The sequence below is a fragment of the Mastigoproctus giganteus genome, chromosome 1 (assembly GCF_048544385.1).
Source record: "Mastigoproctus giganteus isolate SK-2022 chromosome 1, ASM4854438v1, whole genome shotgun sequence".
Lineage (NCBI taxonomy): Eukaryota > Metazoa > Arthropoda > Arachnida > Uropygi > Thelyphonidae > Mastigoproctus > Mastigoproctus giganteus.
The window spans coordinates 236,280,726-236,302,017 of record NC_143575.1 but is presented as its reverse complement, the minus strand read 5'-3'; the positions used below and the strand labels follow the sequence as shown (position 1 = coordinate 236,302,017).

Below are 21,292 nucleotides of genomic sequence, written 5' to 3'. Positions count from 1 at the left end.
CTGTTATTAGAAAAAAGTATAAAGGGCACTGGTTCTAGGTTGAGAAAAACATGGAAAAAGTAAATGTAACAAAATCAAAATGATGAGAAGAAACTGGACATACGAATATGTTTGCAGTTAATTGAATTAAGAAAATCTGTGCGAGACCTTCAGTAAATACAAAAGCTTCAGCATCACAGCTCACTTCAATTTCCGTGTGAGTAGGAAATTGAAGTCAGCTGGAGCTGTGAACATAAAAATTGTCAAGGAAAATTACCTCACTGTGAGAAAAGTTGTACTGGAGAAAGTCGAACTTCAAAGAGTTCCAAGTGATTAGTGAAATTGGGAGATTGATAGAAGTAACAAATGAATTTGACAGAATAAGGTAGAGAGAGAGAGAGAGAGAGAGAGAGAGAGAGAGAGAGAGAGAGAGAGAGAGAGAGAGAGAGAGAGAGAGAGAGAGAAAGATTTTAAGTCAAAGAAGAGCGAAAAATATAAGATTCTAAATTGCTAAGTATCTGACAGGGGATATCAGAACGAAGTATCACCTTTGAAGCGAAAAGAATCGTACAGCGAATAATTGGGAAAACTGAGATGAGCAGTGTTTGAGATTCTGTAAAAAAATGAAGTTAGTGGTGCTTGGCAGACTGTAAGTTGAAACGGGCATCATTTAGACTGGAACTGAGTATATTTGTGAAATGAACGAAGAATTGTTTGGGAGGTTTAGATCTTTTCCCAGATAAGTTTCTTCTATTAGTTTGACTATTCATGATGTATTCAGGGGTAAGAAAAGGTGGGGAGGACATGCTGTATGAAGTAATGAAATTTTTGGATATGGCGTGCCCACAGTAAGAATATTCCCAGCTCCATCACATAACGAGCCCTCGACACTTTTCATTCACACTACTCGGACTACCCCTACTCACTGTCTTGCAGAGTGATATTATGCACTAGCTGATCTGGATGCCTACTAGAGAGTTACCAATAGGTTCGGTACGGTGTACTATCTAGCGGCTGGCCTGCGAACACCGTTTTGGAGTAGCTGAACCCCCGATATGTAAGGCAGACTGGATATCGCCATGATATCCATCATAACCTCAAAAGACATCAATTGTACTGCATGATGGAAGAGATGAGGGATTTGCCAGAGTTTTGCTCTGGAGGCTAAAGTTGGATTTCAGCACTTCAAGCCTCCAATAATCAAAGTGATGGTATTGCTCCATTGAGCGCCACTTCGTAATGCCTGGTAGCACAAAGGGGCGACATTCCCCTGTGTGGTGTGTACACCACACCTTGACTCCTTCTTACGTTGATTCGCACCTGAGTGGTCACCGCCAGAGTATAGGTGCCGTATTTCAGGACCTAAACACAGGAGTTATACCACGGATACTAACAGTCCACCATAGTGAAGGTATAAGCAGGCTTTGGTTGTCACAGAACGAATGTACTTCGCAGAAATTCGGTCCACTTGACTCAAGTATCACCCGAATATCGGTTCCATCAGCGTTTTAGACTTCCAGGTAGCAAGACCTAGCTTGTCATACCCGAGAAATGTCTGTGACACGCCACAAGGACCAATTACCATTATTTTGCTCACCTTTACACTTCCCATGATCCAAAAATTCATTGTATACTTAGGATATATAATATAAGTCAGTACCTCATTCCAGGTATATATATATATAATAGAAAGAAATTCTAGAGTTTTTTCTAAGATGTCATGAGCTCAATTTTCTTTCTTCAGTAGACAAGATTTTGAAAGGATTCATTGCTTAAACAGTTGGTCCAATCCGTGATTCTTTAATGGCATTTTTATTACTTTACTCACTGGTAATCCAAAGAATTTATTTATGTTGTTGTCTTCTTGATGCTCAGTAAAAAATGATAAATATTTGTGCACTTCACTCATTTATAAATGCTAATCCCTTCTTCTTTACTATAATATACATAATGGAAGTAGTGATTCAGCGCCTTTGTCCCTCACTACTCCTTTTGAAAAGTTTAAAACCATCTTTTTTTTTCCCTGTGGTGTTTTATTTCTTCACAAAAACAAGCTAACCTTGAGAACCATAATAATTTATAAACATAACACAAACCCCTTATAGTTTGAATAGATTTGGGATATTTAAACAACAACAAACACATATGCATTGAAAATTTTTGTCCTCGTTTTTTCTGAAACCAGAAAGTTTTGCTGGAACCAGGCTCGTAACTGGAAATTTTAATATGGCCAAATATCAGAAATGCGCCTAATGTTAATTTATAATTATATTATGTAAATTAATTAATATTTTGAATTAATTATAATATTAATTAAATAAGTATTAATTTATTATCCATAGCATGGTACTTTTATAATAAATAATTGAGATAAAAAAAATTGGTATCACAACCGTAAATGTATGATGTATACAAAAGCATTTATTCTCCTACCATTAGTGAAAAAATCAATCGGAAAAAAAATATTTTCAAAAATTTAAAAATGTTAACATTTTGAAATTGCCAAAATGCGCATTTAAATCACGATTGCAATCATCACTACCTGTACTCAAAGTTATCAAATATCACGGTTTACCTTCAGTGAGGATGCGAAGGGCAGCAAGGAATGATACCAGAGGAACCATTGTAGAGATTGTAGAATGAAGGACCATCTTGTGTTGCTCTAGTGACTGAAAACCATACTGTGGTCGCACTGAAAATCTAAAACCGTAATATGCTCGTTCGACTTTGATTTACTAGACAGCCCACCTGATGAGTTACAGATAGACTTATCTTACCTGATGACGTAAGAGAAACTCACCAATGGAGGGTCCTGATGCAGGCATATTACTCATGCTAACAAAAAAGTAATGAAGCTCGATCACATGGGGGGGAAAGGTAAAGGGGATGTAGGATTGCTGATTTTCGGCGGCATCACACCAACACTTCCGTTTTGCAGAATAGACTTCCGGGAAGGGCATAGTGGATGGAAATGAGCTGCGGACACAGTCTGAGTCCTGCCCTCTGCTTTTGACCCTCTGTAGTGGAACGTCACTGTCACTGCCAACACGTGATGCTAAAGCTAGTCTCGTGTGTGCCCCCAACGGAAGTCATTATATAACTCCCAGGTTTACTGCCGGACAGCGACTCATTCGTAATAAATGCGAAAGTGTGACCTTAGATGGAAGAAAGGATGCATGTGTTTAGTATTTCGGAGAACGGCGAATGTCATTCTCCAGTTAATCGGACTGAATGATGAGGTCAGATGGCGCGTCTTCTTTTAGAGGTCAAGAACTCAGTGAGGCATGCTTGGAGAACTCTTAAAAGAAAGTAGGCAGATTAAATGAAGCACCCTGAGATTTTAAAAAAAAATGATAATAATGAAACTTTGGTTTAATATACAAGGAAGTACACCGTTGCTGTAGCACATCGGTTATGATTATCGTCCTTCCACCCCCTGGGTTAAGATTTGGGTTAGAGTCCCGTCAACAGAGAAGGAGTTCTTATGGGTTTTTTTTTATTCATACGGTAACTAACAGAATGATCAATCTCTAGTACGTGTTTCAAACGTATGTTGTAAGCGTCTTATTATATTAAACAAATTTCCTCTAATATTAAAAAAAAAAAAAAAAAATCAAATGCAGCCCATTTAATATTCTTTTATGCTGAATTCCGTTTAGTATTTGTTGATGATGAATAATATTTATTACATACGTGAATTTTCTGTAATTTTAATAAATACATATCATATTTTAGCAATGCATTTATCAACTTGACTTATTATTCCATAGTTATTTAATGAAATAACTGAATGGTTAACAGCAAAGGTACAACAGTGCACTTTCAATGATCATGGTTCAAGCCCGCTTGACAAAAAAAATTACCACAACAAGACTTTAGATCTGAATCTAAGATAATAACATACGATTGTATGGTAGACTGTAACATACAGTCTTGTACAGGAGCTGGGTCAGTAGGGTGAAGGCACAGTGTACAGACACCCCTACTAACCCAGTGGCAATTTTTTGGCAATAAATTGAATTAATAATATATCTGTTTGTAGCTGAAGGTAAAGATATAACTCATTTTGATCCTTTTCAGTCCCCAAAGGTTCTTCTTTAATTCTTTGTCTGTTTATACTATATCTAAACGATTTATCGTGAGTGTTCCAGTAGCAATTGTTCACAGATTGCCAACATCCAGCAGTTGTTCACAGATTATCTTTCCAAAGTAACTATTCATCCTCTGATAGTGCAGAACCTCAATCTTGTCTCGTTTTCTCTTTGACTAAACAAGAACATGTTTCTAAATCCTTTGAATTAAAAAAAAAATATATATAAACACTGTTGGAGTCAATTTTCCGAAACTGCTTCATATACATTCAAAACATGATGGTTTTAATATGACGCTTTTAATACAATGGTAACATAATAGGTCTTTATCTACAGTGTAGCAATAAAAAATCCTAGAAAACGAAATTTCTTTTTTTGGGAAAAAACGTTATACAGTAGCTTGCAGTATACTCAATTCGCAGGCGAAAACAAAAAGCCTTGCATTAGGTTAAACAAAGCAATCCAGTATCTAAATTTTTGATTATTTAGACGATTATGACATCGACTTCTATGCTAATGGTTTACTTCCACCATGTCTAAGAGATCAACGAACAAAATTTATAGTTTTTGGTGTGATTCCAGAGAAATTAGTAATTACATAAAACAACTGCTAGATGTTTTGTGTAGTTACTTGTAGAGCTCATTTCTTTACTGAGTGCAGTATAGGGTTGCCAGTTGTTGGTTTTTGACTTAGAGACAACGAGTTTTTCCGAGCTTCCCCCAAACACCGAAATAAAAAATAAGTAGTAAATAAAAACGGTGAAGGCAATGGATAGTCTTGAAAAATTTGACCTAAAATCCATGCTTCTATAGGGTCGAATTTCATAACTTAATTCAGCCCAAAGTATTCATTGTTTTGGACTATTCACTTGATCCAGGTGTAGTCCCATGGCTAACTGTATAGGAGGGCATCTAGTATGCATAATATAGAATTCAGAACCCTCTTTTACACGCACAGGATACCATTTCATCCGGGGGCCTCTTTCGATGACCGTGACCTCAAGTACTGGTTGCCGTGGCAACTTAAACATCAGAAAAATAAGGGAAACTCTTACAATAGTTCGACATGGATAAGCAGGCATCCGGAGTTCCATCTCTACCCCTCCCGTTTATACTGCACCTTAGCAAACTTTACAGCTGTAATCGTTTAGTGGGAGGATCGTAATAACATTTATTATCGAAAAAAAAAAAAAAAAAAACAATCTCTGAAAAATGTAAACGGTTGCTGTTAGTGGCACTCTCTTTCTTTCCTCTTTCTTTTATCCGCGCAGAATATCCCGTTTTTAGCGAGGTTATCTATACGGATTTTAAATATTTCAGCCACATTTAACTTATATCTATTAACATAATTTTTATGTCAAAGGTACCCCTATGACCGAGTGGATTTTTCTCTAGTCACCCTTTTAGTTTAAATTCAAATAACTATGACAGAATAATTTTATTTGGGCTTTTTAAGTACGCCTGAATTAGCGGTTCTTATAAGTATGTAGGATTAGGCTGGAGGGTTTCCTCTTCCTCAAATTGAAAAACCAGCCTTAGAACACACCTAACTTACAGACGATTTGCACGTTTTGTGAGCTGAAAAACGGAGAGTAACTGACCTGGGAAACCCTATTCCCTTCGCCTAAGATTGGTTAGTTACATATCTTACTAAAGAAGCCTTTAGAAATTCCTTCATTCTACAACTGGACTACGACTTGTCATTATTTGGAAAGGTCATGACCTTAATAAGTGACGAAATCACTGTACTGTCCTGGAGAGTTAGTATTTGTTAGTAATAGTTTTATCTTGATCAGAACGTGTCAATTAGGAGGACAATGTATTAAGTTACTTAGAACACATCGAGACAACTAGAAATACGTTGAGTGAGGTCCAGAACTCACAATATATTTAATTCAGATAATGTAAAAATAACAGTTTTGGACCTGACTCCTTTGTCTATCGTAGAATGTTTATTCATACATATTCTAGTTTTAACTGGCTTTTTCTTTTAAATATACATATTACATTACATTTGAATTTTATTATATTTTCTATTGTACTCTATTAGTGTCATACCTACTTTTGTATTTTTGTACAATAATAAATACATACGTATATTCTTTACCTTTATTTCTCTAATGCTTTCTTTCCGAATATTTTCCCTGCTTTTTATGAATAAATTTTAAATAAAATTCGTGTTGTATTTAAATAAAATAATAGCACTTCTTGATAGCAAAGTAAGCTACGGTTATTAAAACTGTAATAGAAGCTCCTTCGCAAAGAGGAAGTTTCTATGACAGATAAAGTATTCTACACTGGGTGTGCAAAACTTAAGGACCAGCACTATTTCTAAAGGTTACAACCACAAAATCTTTACTTAAGGTACTCTTTCCTGATGAGAGTAGATTCAGTCTCAGCAGCGATTCTTGGCTTCAGCTAATCTGGCGAGAGGTTGGCACACGGTATCCAGGTGCAGTCCCATGACAAACCCCGCAAACATCACTGAAAGGGATCGATATGGCGGTCGAGGTTTTCTTATCTGGGCAGGGGTTATCTTGGATGGACGTACACAACTTCAAATACTGGAAGGCGGTACTGTAACCGGCGCACGCTACTGTACTAAGGTAATCCTTCCCCATGTGCGTCTGTTTCGAGGTGCCATTGGACCCGAGTTCGTGTTTATGAATGATAGCACCACGTGTTCTGGAGCTCCTGAATGTTGAGTTATTTTAATGTGTTTAAAGTGTTTTCTTCCACTGGAAAAATGTACCAGCTAAAAGAACTTCGCAATTGGATTAAGTGAGTGAAAACGTTTTGTTATTACGAGGGTTATCTGGACTGTACTCTCTCGTCATAGACCTAATCCCTTTAGGCTTAGCATTCTGCTAACGCTTTGCTGTAGTCAAACACGTATTGTTGACAGTTAGGCCTAGTGGATATTGCTGAGAATACGATACGTACATAGTTTTGATTTGGAGCAAGTTCGTGCGCGTATAGTGTGTGGCAGCCTACGAATGAGCTCCGATTAAAATTAATAATTTGTGCGGTGTTGATTTTCGAGAAAGATGTTCTAAAGATGATCTGTCCGGTAATAATGCCAAATCGCCTGCATCTTCCTCAGGTAATGTTTTATTTATTTCTTGGCTGATTTTATCAATACAGTACTTCCAATTCCCGACTATAGAACAAAAGCAGTTGGCTACGCCGTCGGTTCCTCTCTCTAGGGCCACGCTCACCGCTGGCTACTTCTTCCCCCCACTTGTGTTCTGGGGATAACTCGGGGATTTTCGAGGCGTTGATGTGCGGCTTCAGATCATCACACGGGCCTGACGCTTTCGTTCGGCGGCTTTTTCAGTCCTCTTGAGGCGTAAAAATTTCAACCCCGTTAAACCTCCGGTAGACCTTTCAGAAGAAATCAAATTACTCAGGAGCAACCCCTTACAATTGCTTTATTATAGCTTTATTGGTCTTTGACCCAAACCATACAACCCTTAGACATGAGCTCAAGAGAAACATCCTCATCGTCGGCTGACGAGAATGCTGTAGCAGACGATTCAGACCAAGTTGGCCTCCAGCCTCCCAAAGTCAACAAGTCCAAGAAAAAGAAACAGAAAAGTAAGAGGAGAGCAAAAACCAGAACACCCCGGTCTCCTCAAACCATACTAGAATTTCTCAACAAAGTGCCTCTTGATGAATCTGACCCTGTGATCTCATCTAAGTTTCAATTTAACACTTCAACGCCAGTAGTAGTTCGCCTAGCCCCTGTCCCTCCTACTCTGCAACCTTCACAGGCAAGCTCTCCCTACACTGGGAAATTACAGACCACTCTCTCTCCAACAGCTATAAGTGCTCCTGCCTCCCAGGCAGCTTTAGGGCCCTCCCCTAATCTAGCAGAGAGTCCTGGAACATTATCTGCAGCCAAACTATCAACCAATCTTTCTACCCCATCAGGGACCCCTAAGACCTCCTCTGCCAAACAACCAGAGAGACCACGCAGAGCATTGGATTAGACTGAGGCAGAAGGCCTCTCCCAATCTAGAAAACTAACCGTCACAGTAACTACACCTTCTGCATACCCTACAACTCACAAACCTAAAGATGAAGACTCTCCAACCCATCAAATAATATCTGCTTTACATAGGAATCTTGTGACCTTTCTTAATCAAGATAATAGTCGATTCAACAGACAAGCGGCAAGTTATGTTCAAGAACTCTGGGCCACCCTTGAATCTATTACCACTGCCCTCCTTATCGACAGCGAGAAACTAAAAACCACTAACGAGGAACTTAAGACAAGAACCTCCATCCTTGAGAAGGTGCTGGACACTCTACCGAATCTTCCTACACCACGGCTACAAGCATATAAAGAATGCGGGGCAAAACAAACGCCACGCCACAGCGCGTCCCGACATACTCGGAAGCGCTGAGGATCCCAATAGCAACGGAAACCCAACCAACCGCAGAGACGCACCAGAAGAGGAAAACACTGTTGCCAACACCAAACCTGGTGATACTCCGACCAAAGGAGACTGGCAAGATCCCCTCTAGTGAGGAATTAAAAACAAAAGTAATATGAGGGAGGACCTTAAAAATACAAGAATAAAAGGAATACGGAAAATGAGAGACGTAGGACTAGTAATTGAAACAGAAACTAGACAAGAAATACAAAGTATCATAGAAAACCCCAAAATAGACGCTCTCGGATTAACGGCCCAGCCGCCCAAAAGGAAGGGACCGTCAATAATAATCTATGACGTCAATCCAGAAGTCACAGCAGCCCAGCTGGCCGAAGAGCTCTACCTCAGGAATCTGCAAAAGGAAATACCAGACAAAGAAACACACGAAGTAATAACCACAAAGTTTCATATAAAGGCGAGAGGAGGAATAAACAACAACTGGAGTGTGGAGCTTATACCGGAAGCATGGCAAGTCTTAAAGGACAGAACAAGGGTATATATTGAGTGGGGCAGCTACCGATTCCGGGAGCGAGTGGTGGTTCCGAAATGCTTTAGATGCTGCAAGTTCGGACACACTACGCATGTCTGCACCCAGACAGTTCCAACTTGTGGACACTGCACAGAGAAGGGACACGCCTTTAAAGACTGTCCACACAAAGACAAGGAAGCCACCTGCGCAAACTGTAAGGCAATGAAAATAGAACACGCGCATTCAATCAAGGACCCGAAGTGCCCAGTCTACCTTAAAGCCAAAAGCATATACCAAAATAGAATCGATTATGGGGACAAGAAATAAAAAGTATAATGTAGCAATGATTAAGATAATCCAGACTAACGCGCAACGAGCCAAAACAGTGGCAGACCAAATCCGGGTCAGGGCCGATGAGGAAGACACCGACATAATCATATTGCAGGAGCCATACGTTCATGCAAAGCGGGTGGTGGGGTATCCACTGCAATATAAGGCCGTCCACACGGAGGAGGACACCCCATGGGCAGCGGTCCTAGTCAGGAACACCAAAATCACTGCAACAAAAGTAACTCAACTGTGCACGACCTGGGCTGCCTGTGCCCAGCTCATTACAGCACTAGGCTCCCTATATGTAGTGGCCCTTTACAGCAGGCCAGGACAGGAAATTGAGACCACAATCAACTACCTGCGCCGTCTCCAAAACACTCTGCCGAATGAAAAAATAATTATAGGAGCGGATGTAAACTGTCGCTCTCCACTATGGCACAGCGTTACTGCCGACAGAAGAGGAACAACAAATGGGCAGCAACTCGAAAACTATCTGATAGGATCACAATTTGTTGTACTGAACCAACCGCACCATCTGCCAACATTCTGCAACACCCTCTGGGAGGCCGCCATCGATATCACCCTAGCAACTAGGAACCTGGCGCACGTGACCGACTGGAGGGTGGAAGACGCTTGGACCACCTCGGACCATCGAGTCATCACCTGCAAAGTAACAAGAACGCTGCCAAGAACAACAGCAAATATACAAACACCCCACAGATACGCAGTTGCCAAGGCAGATTGGCCCCAATACAAAGAGCTACTAACTACAGCGGTTAACAACAAACCTCCGTCCCTAGATCCACAGAATAATCCGAACGAACTGCAGAAGGCAATTACTAAATTGATGATAGATATCAGCAACCAAACTATCAGGAAGAAACACCCCCGACTGGGCGCAGTCCCCTGGTGGACCCGGGACATTGCCATGCTCCGGCGACAAATGAACAAGAGTAGGAAGGACTTCCAGAGGGCCCGAAGAACATGGCCAGCCAATGAGGTTGAAGCCCTGAGGCAAATATATAGACAAATAAGAAACCGGTACACTGACGCCATAAAGACAAGTAAAAGACGCTCTTGGGAGTCCTTGGTCTCCACAGCAGGGAACAATGACCCCTGGGGCATTGTCTACAAAGTAACAACCAATAGACTGCCTAGAGGGGAGGTGATTTCTACCACTAGGACTCGGCAGGGAGATCTCACCACAACGTGGGAGCAGTCGATGAATAACATACTCGACAGAATATATCAAAAACCAAATATGTTAACTATGCCAGGTCAGAAACAGACATGCGACAGAAACGATAACTACAGAAACCAGGCGATTGAGCCTCCCTTCACCCTGGATGAACTCAGCGTGGCCGCTAGTAGGGTCAGAAATAGAAAATGCCCGGGCCTCGATCTTATTGAGCCTGAAATACTCAAGAAAACCGTGGAATACAATCCGCACCTACTCCTAACACTATACAATAGATGCTTGGAAACAGGACATTTCCCAACTGCATGGAAAACAGCAAATTTAAAACTAATACTGAAAAATCCTACCAAAAATCCAGAATTTCCAGATTCATATCGACCCATCGCACTGCTCCCAGTGGCAAGCAAATTGTTTGAAAGATTACTCCACGTGAGAGTTATAAAACACTATGAAGCGGCAGGCCTACATGCCAGAAATCAGTATGGCTTCAGACCAGGATCCTCAACCGTGGACGCACTGGGAAACTTGCTAAGGATTTTCCAGGATTGTAGACGAAAGTATCTGCTGCTCATCTCTGTTGACTTTGCTGGGGCGTTTGATTCACTTTGGTGGCCAAGCGTCCTGGCAATGTTGAGGGAGGCTGAGGTGCCTCTTAACCTCTACAAAGTAATCGAAAGCTATTTAACACAAAGAAGAGTGGAAATCAATGTACACTATCAAAAAATAACAAGAGAGGTGCACAGAGGATGTCCGCAGGGGTAGGTGCTTGGGCCACTTATGTGGACAATGGTCCTCGATGAATTCCTGACTACGGACCTGGGTTCTGTGGCAGTACACGCCTTCGCGGACGACTTGACATTGACGGTAGAGGGGGACTCCAGGGCCCATTTGGAGACGCTGGCAAATCAGGCACTGCAGCGGCTGCAGCAATGGGCATCAAAGAACCAGCTGAAAATATCGTCAGACAAGACCTCATCGATCCTGCTAAAGGGGACTCTGCAACTACGACGACCCCCGCAAATTAAAATCAACAATGTAACAATCAAATTTGTGAGCCAACTGAAGTATCTGGGCGTTATCCTAGATAAAAACTTGACGTTCCAGCCGCATCTGAAATACATCAGAAGAAAAATCAGAGGATACTCTGGACTGGTAACCAGAATCACAAGGAAAGATTGGGGACTCAAGAAAAAAGCACTGATGCTTTACTATAAAACAACCTTCCTGCCTGCAATCACCTATGCTGCAGCGGTGTGGTATCCAAAAACGACACTGGTAGTCAACAAAAGAACACTAGAAATGACCCAAAGGACCATACTGCTATCAACAACGCGCGCCTGCAGCACGGTAAGTACCCCAGCTTTGCAGGTACTTGCTGGAGCTCTCCCTCTGGACCTGGAGGCAGTTCAGGCGGGGCTACTGTTTTTGCTGGCCAGGGGTGTGGCCGCTACCCACCAAGGATACACGACAGACCCGGCGGGCAACCTAAAACACGAAAAAAATAGGCTACAGACCCACCTCCTAGATCTTTGGCAGAGAAGATGGACAGAGACTACAAAAGGCGAAGTAACAAAAAGATTTCTACCAGACCTCCAGAAAATATACCCAAAGCAGCCACCGTGGTACTTCCCAGGGTACCATATGACAACACTATTAACCGGACACGGACCCTACAAGGAGAAGCTGTTTGGCTTCCGACTCGTTGAGGACCCCAACTGCATATGTGGGGAAAGTGAAAGCTGGAGCCACATAGTCTATGATTGTCAACACTATGAAGACCTCAGAGGGCTACTAATAACAAGGTTAAGATACTTCCCAAAAGGGCTGGAGCACCACTTCCTGGACACTGAGGATGAATATAGGGCACTCTCCCAGTATGCGCAAGACTTATTCACCAGGAGAAAAACTCTAATAGCTATCTACAGCAACGTACACAGAGATTGACAAAAATCGGCGCCAAATGTGACAAAAAAAACTGAAACCCTGCAGAGGACCAGTACTTGGACAAGAAGAGTGCTGATCACACGGAAGAGAAAAGCAAGGATGGGGGAATGCAGCACAGACAGTAGAGAACAGACTAAACGCAGCACAGTTGCAAACAGCTTGATGGCGATCTGAAGAGGACACCCTCGCCCTCTTCACCTATTATTCCCACTTCCTTGGGGGGAGGGGACATTTTTTGTTCCTTCTCCTCCACCCCCAAACTTCTACTCTGGTGGGGCATGGGCATGCCCCACTGAAAACTGGGGCTATCTACTCTATTGGCCCCATATTTCTGTCTTTTCCCCCCAATCTTCGGTCTCCCTCCCCTCTCTACCTTCATCATAGCGAAAGCCCCACACGTCAAAAACTTAATATGATAAAATTACCTTACGCCCAAAACTCGGCCTAGCAAACCAAAGCGACATTAACCCAGCGCAGATTTTTTATTTACTTATATATATATTTTTTATTTGTTTTTTATTATTATTATTATTATTATTATTATTATTATTATTATTATTATTATTTATTTATTATTATTTTGTTTTATTTTATTTATTTATTTTTTATTTTTTTATTTTTTTTTTATTATTTTTTTTAAGGTCCTAGCCGCCGAAATCCCAGGAAATTAAGCGGCAGGACCTGCCAGAGTGAATCTACAGCTACTGGGTTCCTGGTCTGCCTCCACGGGGCGTAAGTGGGACAACGTTGGGCCTCAATAGGGGTCCAACGGCTAAATGACCAGATGAACAACGGTACAGAACACAACACATGAACAATTCCCACACACTTTTAAATCTCTGGCATTTCCCAGTGAACTGGTTCACCACAATGAAAGCAACCCGGAGATGGGGGAAACCCCTGGTGCCGTAAAACAACAACACACACTTACACTTACACTTACACTAGCACCACACCTCATTACACTGCAGCTGTGTTATGCTTTTGGAAAGTGAAGACATTCGTATGGATTGGCCTGCCCGTTCCAACGATCTAAATCCCATCAAACACATATGGGACGCTTTGGGGAGACGTCTAGCGGCACGTCCACACCCACCAGAAAATGTTCACCAGCTGAAGATGGCACTGACAGAGGAATGGACGATGTTACCGCAAGAACTTATCAACAACATTGTTCTAACTATGGACAGGCAATGCAAAGCCTGCGTCGACATTAGGGGAGGTCATATCTCCTACTGAGGACCATCTCTTCCCTTTGTTCCATCTTTGGCAGTGATGCATCTGTATCATGGCAGCCAGTGGTATTTTGCCGTTTTTGAATAAAGTCCCTCTGTACCGTTTTGTTTCCATTGTTGTGTCGGTGTTGTTTCCTTCATCATTTCTGTACCTCACGAGGTTCCTTTGGTATGCTTTTCCCATATCCAGGCTACTCCTATGAGAAGCTACAGGTGAAAACCTGACTGGTCCAGAAATTTTGCACACCAGTGTATGACACAAACATTGACAAGAAAAAGGGTACAGCTCTTTATCATCTTCTCTTCGCAGGATACTGCGAAGAGAAAATTACATGGTAAAACACGGAAAGGTCTATAGCAAATATGATAGGGATGGAATAAGGTTTCAATGATCGCTGAGTCTGTTTAAGTGCAATCACTTGTATCCCTATCATCCCAGAGAACATTCCAGAGAGAGAGAGAGAGAGAGAGAGACAAAACGGTTAAAATATAGGAAACATGTTTTTAATAGCTAATGCGTTCATATAACTAAACTATATACGGCAGAAATTTAGTCAAATAGGCAAGGTAATCATGTAGCGATTAAACATACTTAAAATATGCCTTAAAATAGGCTATGCTATTTAACCAAGCTGATGAAGGGATTACTTTAGGTCCTCCGTTCCTGTCCCCCACATTACCTTCCTAAATATTACTGTCGATCCACCTGCTGACGCAAATAAAAAAAAAGAGAGAGAAATGCTGGCATCTTCTCACCAACTGTTGGCAATTCAGGTACTAAGTCATTTATACCTGATATTTCATTTACCAGTTCCAACATTGTACATAAATGGCACTTCCGCGGTCTCTGTACATCATACTTAATAAAAGGACACGGATCACTGAATGCGAAGCTCCTACAGTTTAATCTCACCTCTTCAGATTCTTGCTTATGCAGCGACATCGAGGACTGGAAACACGCGATTTATTCTTGCCCAGTCACTCAAAACCTTCGACAACAAATCTCAACTACGTCTCGACATTTTGCTCCTGGAAATAAACATAATTTAATTGCGAATAAGTAAACTTTTGAAATCTTCCAAGAATTTTCTAAAGGAATATTTAGCAGACAGCGCCAGCTAACTGGCTTCCCTACTATCAGAATATCTGCCTTATAACTCAATGCAATCTCTTATGATATACAGTGAAACTTCTCCTAACGGACACCTCTCGTTAACGGACATCTCTCTACAACGGACATTTTCAAATTCTCCAACTCACCTCCATTGGTTTTAACGTGTTTTCAGCTCCTGTCTAGCGGACATTCTCTGTAACGGACGCGGACAGGCAATCTGCACTGTTTCGTTTAGATTAGCACTTAATTTGATCTCCCCATAACGGACAGCGGGCGAGCTTACGGCCCTTTTTCTAGGAACGTTTCTTCCACGTATTGCCTCAATCGTGTGTTTATTTTGTATTTTCGATTCTCTGAATTTTATCAAGGTTCTAAACCCTTTTTCAAGAATTTTAAGGCACGTGTAAAACTTCTGATGAATTCGGTGTGTGCAGTGGGGGGGAGAATATGGTCGGCCTTTCGTCTTTTCAGTTTCAGTTTTCAGTTTTGTTCAGTGTCGTGTGAAGTGCACATTGTCTTCTCGTAAAAATTTAACTTTAAAAGATAAAGTCGAACTCATTAATGCGTATGATCGGCAAAAAAATAGTGTTCGCAATCTCGCTGCAAAATTCAAAATCGGGAAGACGCAGGTAAGCGACATCCTAAAGAAAAAAAATGAACTGCTCAAACAATTTTGGCAACACGGAAATGATCAGGTTCAAAAATCATTCCCGAAAACTATTGGACTTCAAATTTGTCGCGCACGTGCTAAAAAAATTCCCAGTAAGGGACCTATTATTAGGGAAAAGGCTTTGGAGGTTGCGAAATCTAAGGGAATAAATGAGTTCAAAGCTTCTGTGGGATGGCTAGACAAGTTCAAAACTCGGCATAAAATTTCTTGGAAAACCGTAAGTGGTGAAGGTGGATCTGTTGATACTGGGGTTGTAACAGAGTGGACCGTCAAATTGGAAGATTTATGTCGTGATTTTGAAGCTAAGGATATTTACGACTGTGACGAAACAGGGTTGTTTTTTTAAAGCTCTTCCTGAAAAAACAATTAGTCTAAAAAACGAAAAGTGCCAGGGCGGAAAAATTTCTAAGGAACGCTTGACTGTACTATTGTGTACAAATATTCTGGGAGACTTTGAACAACCTCTTGTTATAGGAAACCCACAAAATCCTCGTTGTTTCAAGGGCATAAAGTTGAATCTTTTGGATGTTGACTGGAAATCTAATAAAAAAGCGTGGAGGACACGAGATATCATGAGCGAATGGATAAGTCACTTTAACCAAAACATGATTCGTCAAAACAGAAAAATTATTCTTTTCATGGATAATGCTACATCTCACCCGCACATCATTGAATTGTCCAACATTCAAATCATTTTTCTGTCACCAAACATCTGCAGAGTGTCAGCCCTTGGATCAAGGGATAATAAAAAATTTTAAACTTCACTACAGAAAACGTGTTTTAAGACATCTCATTGCAAACATGAACGATGTAACATGTGCGAGTGACCTTGCAAAGAAAATCAGCATCCTAGATGCGATTCAATGGATTTCCTCTTCAGTAAACGCAATTAGAAAACAAACTGTCGTGAACTGTTTTGTAAAGTCTGGCTTGTCAAACGCAAAAATTGAAGTTGTGAACAGCAATGTGGAGCACCAAGAAGAACAAGAACTTCATCTATTGATAATGTACGATACTTCCGCTACAAGTGACCCTGGCTACAAAGATATAGACTCAAACCTCACAACAGAAGATGGTGCTCTAGATATCAACGATATTATCATCGATATTTTTCAAGAAGTTCCTCATGAGGATGAAGAAATGGAAGGAGGTCATTCTGTCGAAGAACTTATTAACGACGAACCACCGATGAAAATAGAAGAAGCGCTCATACAAATCAATCGTTTAAAAATGTTTTTCGCCGCTGAAGAAGATACTGAAGGACTTTCGATGGTTTCTTCACTCGAAACAAATGTTGAAAACAAAATTATCAGCCGGAAGAAGGTGCAGAAGAAAATAAGTGATTACTGTATGCATTTTTCTTAAGATAAAGTCATAATATGCATAGCACAATTGTATGTACATTATTTACAAAAATATTGTGCAAAATCTGTATATATTTTAATTTAATTTTACATTAAACGTTTAACGATTTTTCTTTCTTTCTTTTTTTTTTTCTCCCTCAGACTTCTTGTTAGCGGACACTTCTCTCTAACGGACACATTTTCGTTCCCCATGGCTGTCCGTTAAAGGGAAGTTTCACTGTAGTTACCTGCCTCGAACAGAACCTATCCTTGATTAACGTTCATGTTCTTACATTAAGTATCCAGAATCTATCATCGTTGACTATACCGGGTGATTATAAAATAATTTTCTCTATTCAAGAGACCCTAGGTGTCGGAAATTTGAACAAATTTTTTTCTTCTTCTACAAATCGCTTCCCCATACCCTAAATAACATACCCACCGATTTTCACAGTGCTATCTCTAACCGTTTTGACACTAGGGTCTCCTGAATAGGGAAACTTATTTTATAACCACCCGGTATATGTTTTCCCTTCTTAATGTGATTTTGGCATCAACCTGATTGAGTCTTCTGTTTTGCCACGTGTCTCCCAATTTCGCCCTGGCCAAGTCTGCTTGAAATAACGGCTACCAGACCTTGCCTTCTGATTATCTCCAACGACCAGACTTCTGATTGCTACTGTTATTTAAAATTTCTGGCCCTTACTTACATGAATCTGTGGCGCCATCTATTGAACAGCTAATACTTTTTTTTTTTTTAAAGAAATGTAACTTGTTCATAGCGTACTGTAACTGAACTTTTATAGTTTATTATTATTAATATCGGTACATTCTGTATGCAATACATAAGGTGCAGCCTAACCATTGCTTTGTACAACGGTATAATCACTTCCTAGATCACAAGTATTAAGTAGCTACACTGAACCATGGAGAATCTTTGAGATAGGATCTCAGAACGATAAGCCTGATCGTCAGAGAAAATCTATTAGCATCAATCCGTAAGGCACTGTTAACCTCATAAAATATTGAGGAGAAACAAAACCAAAGAAATGCAAGGCACTTCAGTTTACTTCGGATCGGAAGTCGTTGGAAACTTTGTGATCTATGAATTACAATTATTTGTGACTGGAATAGTGGAGGCTAATTGCAGTAGAGAACAAAAATTTAAAACTGACATTAAATTCTCTTAACTATGAAGTAATATTCTAAAACCAAGTCTCTAAGATAATGAAAAACTGCATTTACTACTGGCATTAGCAGTGATGGTTGAAAATGTATATCCCAGAAACAAGTATTCCATAGAAGTTAAAAAGAAGGTTAGAGTTCATACAATGTAACTTATCATGTCCGTTCTTAATTATGTTTTTCTGTTCCTACAAGTTATGTTGCTGACCGGGCTAGCCGAGTGGGTAAAGTGCCTGCCTGGTAACCCTAAGGTCGCGAGCTTGGATCAGAGTAGAAAATGCAAAAACCTTGGGAGGTGCAATATGGCCACAGAAGTCGATGCGCTAACAAAAAAAAAAAAGAAAAAAAAAAGCCATGTTTGTGCAAGTGTGTGTTCACGGGTCCATTTATATGTTGTGCTCTTAAAAAAGCCAGGACAATTCATGAGAAGACCTTACTTCCCTACCCTGACATCTTTCGCTGCTAAAAAAATTAATTACATCAAAGAAATGTTTCGTAATTTTTTTATTTTTTATGTGCTGATTATTTTGTGAAGCACTAATGTTTATTTTTAACGAGTGACGGTATTATTCTCCCTTCACTCTTGCTTTACCCCTGACAGGGGCGTATTCAGGTGTGGGCAGAGGAGGCATATGCCCCTCCTTAAACAAAAATTTGAAATTAAAGAAAAAGAACGCAGGATGCGTAATAAAAAAAACCCTCACAAGTCTGGTCGCCATGCCCACCCCTTACGATGATGCCTGGTACGCCACTGACTCCTGACATAAAGAAATACAAGTCATCGTGTAAAGCTTTCGTTGATCAGTTGCTAAAAGGTACAGTGGTGCTTACAACTTTAACAACTGACCAACGAGAGTTTTACTCAACGACGTAAATTTTTATTTCAGAATTAAATAGAAGGAACAAACTATAGACCATAGGGATTACTCAAGAGTAATTTCAAAAAAAACCAAACTATTATATTTAGGCCACCCGAATAATTAAATTCATCTGCCGTGCTGTGTCTGTTAATTGCGTGTGTTCTATGGTCGATTTGTCTGTTTGCTGGACAAAAAAGCGCACTTTCTGGTGAAAAAAACCTTGCTATTTACACCGACTAACTCAGCCACGGAGTGAAAAAAGCCAATTAAAGTTCCTCGCGTCATCGACGGGATTCGAACCTGGGCTTTTTCCAGCCGCTGTGGGGAGGACGATGACGATACCACTATGCTACTGCGCAGACTAGAATAATTCCGAGAGTAATCCATCAAGTCCATAAATTTCTCCAAACCGTCAACATCAACTATCCACAGTACAACTTATTTCAATGATTAACAACTTGCCAGCTAAAGGAAAACTTCCTACAATGCATTTATAATTGTTCCCCTTTGAATTTGTGTCCCCTGGTTCCAGAATCATTTAATATAGAGGAAAAGTTCTCTTCATTCTTTTTATTCATCAACCCCTTCCACAGTTAGATTCCCTCTGAAGCACGTGTAATAGTTACTAAGCTCCTATTAATTCACATATTGGAAGTCTCTCTTCGTATGGGTGACAATTAGCTAATTTCATTATGCGTGTTTTTCATCTTTAGAAATTTCCAAGAACTTCGATATATGTTTTTTTTTTTTAAGTGTTAATTCCATATGTGGATTCAGTATTCCAAGTGCATTCTCACAGTTGTGAGAATGACTTGGATCTCACAATTAGGGTGGAATTATAAGTTTTCAACACAACTCTTCGAAAAATCATCAGATCTTCACCCCCCTCCAGATATTTTTTCTTCCTCTACCTTTGTTGGGTTATTTTGATGTTGTTATTTCCCATTTTGCAGCATTATACCAGTTTACACTTATCTGATCATCCCCGAAGCCAATATGGGCTGTCCTGAAGCAGCGATGCTTGATACTCGTCATTGCCCAATCTCCTTTTCCTCACAGCACCCGCATATTTGATGTTATGCCCTATGTCCCTTTATCAATGTCATTTAAGAAAATTACATTGATAAACAGGAGCGGTCCAAGAACGTATTCCCGAGAGACTCACTTCTAACCTAAACCCATTCTAAAGAGTAACCATTAATTACAACCTTCACCTCCTGTCGTGTAGGCATCTAGTAATCTATCTAAGGGTAATATGTTCCAGCTTACACAGCAATCTCTAGAGCGAAACCAAGTAAAATGTTTGCTAAAGTCGAAATAAACAATGTTAAAAGTTTTATTTTCTAGCATCCATCTCATAATAGTTTATTAGATGAGTTAAATAAGATATTCTCTTTAACAAAAACGTAATCATCTCTTGAGTAAACCATTCCTATCTAGATAATCCTAGTTTGCATTCTCCAGTTTGCAATCCAGGAATATTAAAAGGATAATTTACTTTTCATAATGTTTAATTATAAGCCCGCCCCCAAAAATCCTGTATTTCTGGGTACGCCCCTGATAGACCGTGATGTCTATCAGGGCGAACTGAGGGACAATATGGGGCAACAAATGGTATATAGAAAACATAAATATAAATTAAGGATTAAATGTTTTCAAAGAATTTTTAATTTTCCGAGAACAGATTTGATTGGAGACATTACTCAATTTCATTTGGGAGGTCAACCATATATTCAGTGGCAAAATCTATTGTTAGATTTATCAAATATTTCTTGGAAAGCTGCGTATATTAACACCATTGTAAATGTTGACATCGTTATACCCTACAATGTTCCAAGCATTCTTAAAATAACAATAATAATTATAAATAAATACAATAAAGGCAAAAAAAAATAGTCATCTGGTCACCTGACCAGATTCATAGATTAGGTAGTTTAAACAGATTATTACAATCCCATACAAGATACAGCTTTTTTTTTTTTATTTAAGTCTAATTCTGGCGTCGATTTATCTATCTAGGAAACGATTTAAGCTAAGTTAAAAGAGGACTAAGTTTCAAAATCTTGCAAAATGTCTCCTCTGAAAGTTTGCTAAAATATGCACCGTGAGGGATTGTTGACTTTTCTTAAAAGTTTCTCTACCTAAAACAATTGGAAGAAGAAGCATAACACTAAAAAAATTTTGATGATGCAGCGATAAAGGAACTGGATGCAAAAAATAATTTTGATATCACATACTTATATTTCAAAAATGCTTTTGATACTGTTGCACATTAAGGACTGCTGTATAAATTAGAGCAGTGTTGTATTACGGTAAGTTATTCCTAATGGATAAAGGGGTGGTTGAGTGGGAGAAGACAGAGAGAGATTATCAATGGGCACTGCTTTTAATGGAATAATGTTATTAGAGGAGTCCCCAGGGTTCTCTGTCGGTCA

The 21,292-nt window shown here is 39.9% G+C and overlaps 1 protein-coding gene across 1 annotated transcript in view; it reads right to left on the bottom strand.

Moving 5' to 3' along the window:
- LOC150091663 (uncharacterized) overlaps positions 1–2,813 on the bottom strand; it is a 61,809-nt gene extending 58,996 nt beyond the window's left edge. The window contains exon 1 of the mRNA XM_090369156.1: positions 2,780–2,813. Within this exon, the coding sequence (XP_090225282.1) occupies positions 2,780–2,813 (34 nt within the window). The remainder of the gene's footprint in view (positions 1–2,779) is intronic.
- Positions 2,814–21,292: the final 18,479 nt, after the last annotated feature.